Source organism: Pundamilia nyererei, unplaced genomic scaffold, assembly GCF_000239375.1.
Source record: "Pundamilia nyererei isolate P.nyererei 1_Seehausen unplaced genomic scaffold, PunNye1.0 scaffold00048, whole genome shotgun sequence".
In the NCBI taxonomy this organism is placed as follows: Eukaryota; Metazoa; Chordata; class Actinopteri; order Cichliformes; family Cichlidae; genus Pundamilia; species Pundamilia nyererei.
The window spans coordinates 3,353,862-3,360,939 of NW_005187449.1; the positions used below are offsets into that span (position 1 = coordinate 3,353,862).

Here is a 7,078-nt window from a genome sequence, read left to right on the forward strand (position 1 = left end):
GTGCTTCGAGATTTCTGGTAGTTAGAATGACTCGGGGGTGTTGATTCATTTAAACTAACATAATCATCCTGCTGCACCCAGGTTTCTGTAAGGCAGAGTAAATCGATTTATGACTCAATTTATGAGTAAATCAATAGATGAGCTGCTTTTAGAACAACACATTTAATAACCCCTTTGAAAATGTAATTGTGCTGATTTTCTGATTGTCAGCAAACTCAGAGTGCTTATGATCCTGCAGCCATGAATACATCTTGTATTCTATTGCAGCGGTCCCCAACCCACGGCCCTCGGACCGGTACCGGTCCATGAGTTGTTTGGCACCGGGACGCGAGAGTTTAGGCTTAGGTGTGAAATGTATAGTTTTCAGGGTTTTTATCGGTTTTCAGCGTTATTTTGTTATCGTTTTTATCGTTTACTCAGTTTTCCTTGGTCTTTTCACGTGTGTTATGAATAAATTTTCTTTTTTTCAGTACCGGTACTAGTTTTATTTTGTTGTATTTATCCGCGACACCTTAAAGGCCGGTCCATGAAAATATTGTCGGGCATAAACCAGCCCGTGGCACAAAAAAGGTTGGGGACCGCTGTTCTATTAAGCAAAGGCAATATATGTGTACACACACACACACCTACCCATCTATAAATAATGAAAAAGTTTTTAAATTTAGTTCTTAAAAAAACTTCTGCTACGCTGAGATGATCCTGCTCTTTTTCCACACAGAGAGAATCCTACTGAGCATGTGCAGATCAAATTTCAGCCCTCTAGCTTGTTTATCTGAAACAGCCATTAAAAAAGTGTTTTTGAGAGTAAAGGAGAGATGTCCTCGTATCTCCTTATGTTCCCTTCTGCTCCCCCTACGGTGTTGGTGTTTAGGACATGGAAATGGTTTTCCAATTTTCTATTGTGTGCTCTTCTGCTGCTGTAGCTCATCTGCTGTAAGGTAGTGCGTGTTCAGGCATGCTCTTCTGCATACCTTGGTTGTAGTGTGTGGTTATTTTACTTACTGTTGCCTACTGTTGCCTTCCTGTCAGCTCACAGCTGTCTGCCCATTCTCTTCTGACCTCTGACAGGCTTTGTGTTAGGGAGAACTGCTGCTTGCTGTATGTACTCAGTGCATTTAGGAATGTAGACATGGTCAAGATCATGTCTAAGTCCATAATCCCCTATGTGTTTTCTCTGACACTGACTGGGTTTCTTTCCACAGGTGAGGCTGGTCGGATGTCTTTGGGGTTGTTTTTTTTATCTGTTGTTGTGAGCTTGTGACGGAGTCCTTAGATCGATTGCTCAGACACCAGGACTGACGAAGAGACTGAGCAGCTTCTTTTCTCAAAATATTTCTTCCACACATGAAGGTGGAAAGGGTGTGAAGTGAGCTCAGCAGGTGAGTCTTTCCAGAGAAGGCTGTTTCATGATGCTGATTGGCTGTTTGCTGTTTGTTGGTATAAAACATGAAGAGAAAAAAGAATTTCTCTCTGAGTTTAGGAACAATAACTTTACAGTGATTCATTTACTTTTAAGTGTTCAAACCATCAGGTAACACTGAAGACCAGTGTTGGGAAGGTTACTTTTAAAATGTATTCCACTACAGATTACAGAGTACATGCCCCAAAATGTATTTTGTAACATATTCCGTTACGTTACTCAAAGCGAGTAACGTATTCTGGATACATTGGATTACTTAATATATTATCATGCCTTTTTACAACTACATGAACGTACTATTGCTGTGTGGTTTATTACTATTACTGAAGGCTACTCACCATACCAATACCAACTAGAGTCTTAAATCTTAATATAAAATGAGTAACAGTAGGGTGGACATTAGGTAAGGTTGTATAGAAAACTATTCCGCGTGTATATAAAACAGGTCCGCGGCTCCGAAACGTAGTAAAGGGACCTCTGGCTAATACGTCTGGTTCCATGTAGGGCTCGTAACCGAAAACTTGCTTTACTTTGTTGTCTGTGTCAACTTTGGTAGCGAGAGACAGAGAGAGGGGTTGAAAGGCTGCTCCAACTGAACTCATTGTTTCTGAGGAAAACACGAAAAAAGTGTAGAGCCGAGTCTTAATAGCTTACTTACAACTGGGCTCGTCAGGCACTCTTTTTGGCTGCAGTGGTTATTATTATATTTACATGCTTCCAGCTCCCGTTTCTGCTCGGTGACAACTCGTTCTTTTCGACTCTCCTTTTTCTCCCTCCCTCGCTCACAGACACACAGCGGGTATTGCAGTCCATTCTCCCTGCAGCACGGACTACACTGCCCATGAGGCTAGGGCAGGGGTGGGCAATCTCAGGCCACGAGGGCCGGTGTCCCTGCAGGTTTTAGATCTCACCTTGGGTCAACACACCTGAATCACATGATTAGTTCGTCACCAGGCCTCTGGAGAACTTCAGGACATGTTGAGGAGCTAATTTAGCCATTTAAATCAGCTGGGTTGGTTTGAGGACACATCTAAAACCTGCAGGGACACCGGCCCTCGTGGACTGAGATTGCCCACCCCTGGGCTAGGGCAATGCCTGTAACACTCTGTCTATTGCCTTCATATTAAATAAATAAAAATATTTCTTCACGTCATTATGAGACGCTAGATTGAGACACAGCCATTTGAGCCTCTTAATGCGTGTTTTGTTTGGGTTTCCACCGGCGTGGAATTACCATAAATAGAGAGGGCATAGCCTAACATATGAAACAGGAAAAGATCTTTTCCTGTTCCTGACCGCCGTGTAATCCCTTTATTTCAACAAAGTAACTGTATTCTGAATACCACCTTTTTAAACTGTAATGTAACGGAATACAGTTACTCATATTTTGTATTTTAAATACGTAACGGCGGTACATGAATTCCGTTACTCCCCAATACTGCTGAAGACCGACTGAAGGCACACAGGAGAAGATGTTTGGATTCTGTTTTCAGACAAAATATTATAGATGTTTAAATCCTTGTGTGTGTGTGTGTGTGTGTGTGTGTGTGTGTGTGTGTGTGTGTGTGTGTGTGTGTGTGAACTAATATATGTTGTGATATTAATGTTGCTGTGTCTGTGTAAAGGTGTGGCTTCTGCTATGGATCAGTGTGAGCACAGAGAGGAGGGAGTCCCTCCCTCTAAATCCACTCTGTGTGGGGAACATGACAGCAAGACCAAAGCTCAGAGGTGAGAGTACTGTCTCTAGCTGTCAGGACCCTTCTCCAGGTCCTGGTCAGAGACACAGAAATCAAACGAACCAACTGTTTAACTCTCTGACATGTGAACTCTCTGCAGTCACTACATTGTGTGGTCATCACCTTTTCTTAATGCAACAACCTCAGTTAAAAAAACAAAAATAAGTCAGAGTTTTAAAACTTGAGAGAGACAAACATCAAATTGCTGCCAGTACACAAACTTATTTCTGCTGCTGTGTTCCTGTGTTTAGTCTCACAAAACAGCACAATCTGGTTTTTACCGTGTCATCTACTTACACACCAGGTAGAAAATACACAATGGATTGGTTGCTATAAATTTTGGTTCTACAGTTTTGGTTTTTGTTTTGTGTTTTTCAGTTGGTTACTGGAAATTGTTGCAGATGCTTTGAATCCAAACTCACTGTGCTACTGTGCTCACTATGTAGTCCCTGTTTTTTTTCTATCAGTTTCTATCAGAAAACACAAGCCCCTCCTTCATCCACCGGTGTGTCCTTCAAGAGTAATCGATCTATGATTCAACCCATTATATTCAAAGATGAAGACAAACACGCACATTCTTCACTTACAAAATTTTAATTGATTTTTGTTCTGTGATGACAATAAATAACACGTTAAAGAAAATCATTACAGTTATTCAGAGGCTCAATGAGGCTCCACGAATTTTAACAAGAGATTTAAACAGAGCGAGTGATTTAGTGAGTCTGCAAATCATTCTAGAGTTTAAACCCTGTGATAATAAGACAAGGTTGTCTTGATGTTACATGTGATTGATGCACAAACCCTTTTAGATCCTCTTCACTCTGTTAATGTTGGAAAGAAGCAGCTGTTCCATAACATATGACAGACGGTACCATCAACCAAACAGGAGACAGAAGCAGACACTTTTGCGGAATTTTGTTGTTGAGTATTGTTGGAAAGTTGTTTTTGTGCATTGCACCAGAAAAACTGCAAAAAACTGGCTGCCAGAGTTTATCCAGACTCCCAGTGCAGCTTCACACCAAAAAGATCAGCTGATATGATTTTCTCATTGTGACAACGTCAAGACAAATGCAGAGTAACAGTTTACTTATAGCATTTATTGACAGACCCTTGTCCAACCCCCTTGCCTTGGTGTCAAAGAAGGATGTGTGCATGTCCCAACATTTTTCAACATTTTTCTTTTCCTTACTTTTAAATCATGTGTTTAAAGACAGCACTGAAGGAATTTGCTTAGTTTGAAGGAAAGACCAAAGTTCTATGTTTGGCATACCATGGAAAGACAAGGTCACCAACACAGAGATACTTGCAACAACAGGACTACCAGCCATCTACACCATCCTCAAACAAAGACGAATGTGCTGAGTTGGCCATGCCATAAGAACGGATTATGGACACATCCCAAAGACCTTTTGTACGGAGAACTGAAAATTGCTCTTTGTGTAAAAGAAACATGAAGAACACTGGCATGGAAGGCCAAAGGTGAACAAGTTATTTAACAAAATGAGGAGACATGTGACAAAGACCTAAAGGGGTGATTGGGAGGAACGGACTTCCTGATATGAAAAATAATTAAATGATCATTCCTGCAGCCACATAAGTTAAATACTCAGGTGAGGAGAGAAACAGCTGTCACCTGAGCTGGATTAGGTGGTGGGGTAGGATCCTGGACAGAGCTGGTATAGCCAAACATACAGAGTGCACAGGGATGTTCAGTTCCCACCTCTGGCAGAAATTCAGTACTATTCCAATTTTCTGACTGAGTGGACCATGTTCTGCACCTCCAATACAAAGGAGCTTTTCCAGTTCAATTCAGTGCCAAACACACACAACAAGATATGAGGTAAAAATTCTACAACACAGAAAAAACACCAGTATTAAGGGAGCCCCAATGAGCAATCACTTGGTGACAGTGGGATGGAAAAACTCCCTTTGAAAAGGAAGAAACCTCTAGCAGAATCAGGCTCAGGGAGGGATGGCCATCTGAGGAAGACGGGAGTAAAATCTATTTGAGCTTACAGTGGAAATCAGTTGGGGACCTATTCTTAGGTACTGAACCTTAAGGTTCCCCCAAATATCAAACCCCACTCCGAATCATAGTTTGTAGCTATGAACAGCTTAATCGATAAAGTTTTAAAATCATTCTATAAAACAAATAGTCTCGGAGAACCAAAGATTTTGTGCTAACGAGAGTCGAGTGAATTATTTTTAATTCTTAACAGACCTGTACACATGCAATCTTATCTGTTTCATTAGAACACCAACATTTGCTGTGAATACCTTAAATAACACACGTGTGATATTCTTTATTTTCTCATTTCAGAATCAATAAGGAGACACCGTTGTCTACTTCACTGAGCTGTGTGTCAATGAAGAGTGACCGATCTATGATTCAGCCAATAACCTTTTCAAACAGAGAGCGGTCTTTTGATACAGGGTGAGAACTGAAACTGTTGATTGTGTTTCTTCTTTAAAAACATCATGTCCAACAGCAAGACCAGCACTTGCATTAGTGATCACTTTGTGTTCATACCAAGACTCATCATTACAGAGAGCAACACCTTTAACAAACTGCACATATGCTAACGTTGAGCGTTTTTGCAGTGTTTTGCAGAGCTCAGAGACTCTCAGTGGTCAGTCTGATCTGGACTCCATATTTACGGTGAGAAGATTCAAGAGTCAACAGTTTAATATCACATCAATGAGGAAAAAGTAATTTAGTTTCCATCTCTCCTTAAACATGAGACTCAGTGAGAGAATTACTAGATTCATTTAGTTAAAAACATTATGAAGGTTATAATGTGGACTATATGGTCCTAATTCTGTCAAAACCTTAATAGATGAAACTGAAAATGACTGAAAATAAGTTTAAAGTTCTAAATGTATCCCTTTTCCAGACGCTGGAGGACAACATGTTCAGTTTTTTAAAGAATGAGCTGAAGAAGATGAGGAAGGTCGTGCTTTCAGACTATCCAGAATGGTTAGAGTGTCAGAGGGAGGATGAGGAGGTGCTGAAGGCTGAGGATGAAGAACAGAGGAGGAGCAGTAGAGAGTCATTTTTGAAGATCACGCTGCAATTCCTTAGGAAAATGAAGCAGGAGAAGCTGGCTGAGTGTCTACAGAGCAGTAAGAGGATTTGAACACATGCACAGCATTTCCTCAAGTTTGTCTACAACCCCAGCTGTTATATGCCCCACAGTCTGAGAAACACTCTGTTGGATCTATAAATTTTTCTTTATCGAAACATAAATGATGTGCGCCATGATTAACACAACACCCTGGTGCATGACAGAGACATAAACATTTATGCATCTTTTGTTTTTATGTTTCTATTTGTTTATCTATAACTTTTGTGGTCAGACATACTACATTATAGATGGTTGATTACATCAGGAAAGCCCATAAATCAATGGCTAAAGTAGGTGATAGGCAGAGGGTAGGTGAATTACAAAGAGCTGAGGGAATCCAAGGTAATGTCACAGTAAGGCAAACTCAAAACACTGGGTCATAAGACCCAGGATCGTGACAGAGCCCCCCCTTCAAGGGCGGATTCCAGACGCCCAAAACCACGAACAAAGAAACAAACATGAAACAAAACCAAAACAACCCACCCAGGGCGGGCGGCGGGGGTCCAGGACGGAGGGCCCGAAACCGACCAAAACCAGAGCAAAAGTCCAACAAAAAGGGTGCAAAGAGCCCATGAAAGGCACTAACGCTCCGGAGACAGTTCTCAAAACCTTCTGAGGGCCGACCTGGAGGGTGACGGCACAAAAGTCCAGAGTTAATTAGTTCAGGGGGCCGTCCTGGAGGTCGATAGCATAAAAGTTCATAGTTCAAAGGTTCAGGGGGCCGGCCACAAGTCCAACGGTGGTGACGGAGCAAATCAGGGGGCCGACCATGTGGAAGGTGGCAGTGGCGAAGCAGG

General features: G+C 41.6%; 1 protein-coding gene across 1 annotated transcript in view; it reads left to right on the forward strand.

The window, feature by feature from the left end:
• Positions 1-7,078, forward strand: part of LOC102210134 (NACHT, LRR and PYD domains-containing protein 4C-like) — a 21,977-nt gene that overhangs the window by 2,884 nt on the left and 12,015 nt on the right. Inside the window, exons 2-6 of the mRNA XM_005732796.1 lie at positions 1,203-1,379; positions 3,046-3,148; positions 5,477-5,590; positions 5,758-5,815; positions 6,051-6,279. Of these exons, the coding sequence (XP_005732853.1) occupies positions 3,060-3,148; positions 5,477-5,590; positions 5,758-5,815; positions 6,051-6,279 (490 nt within the window). The 5' untranslated portion in view covers positions 1,203-1,379; positions 3,046-3,059. The remainder of the gene's footprint in view (positions 1-1,202; positions 1,380-3,045; positions 3,149-5,476; positions 5,591-5,757; positions 5,816-6,050; positions 6,280-7,078) is intronic.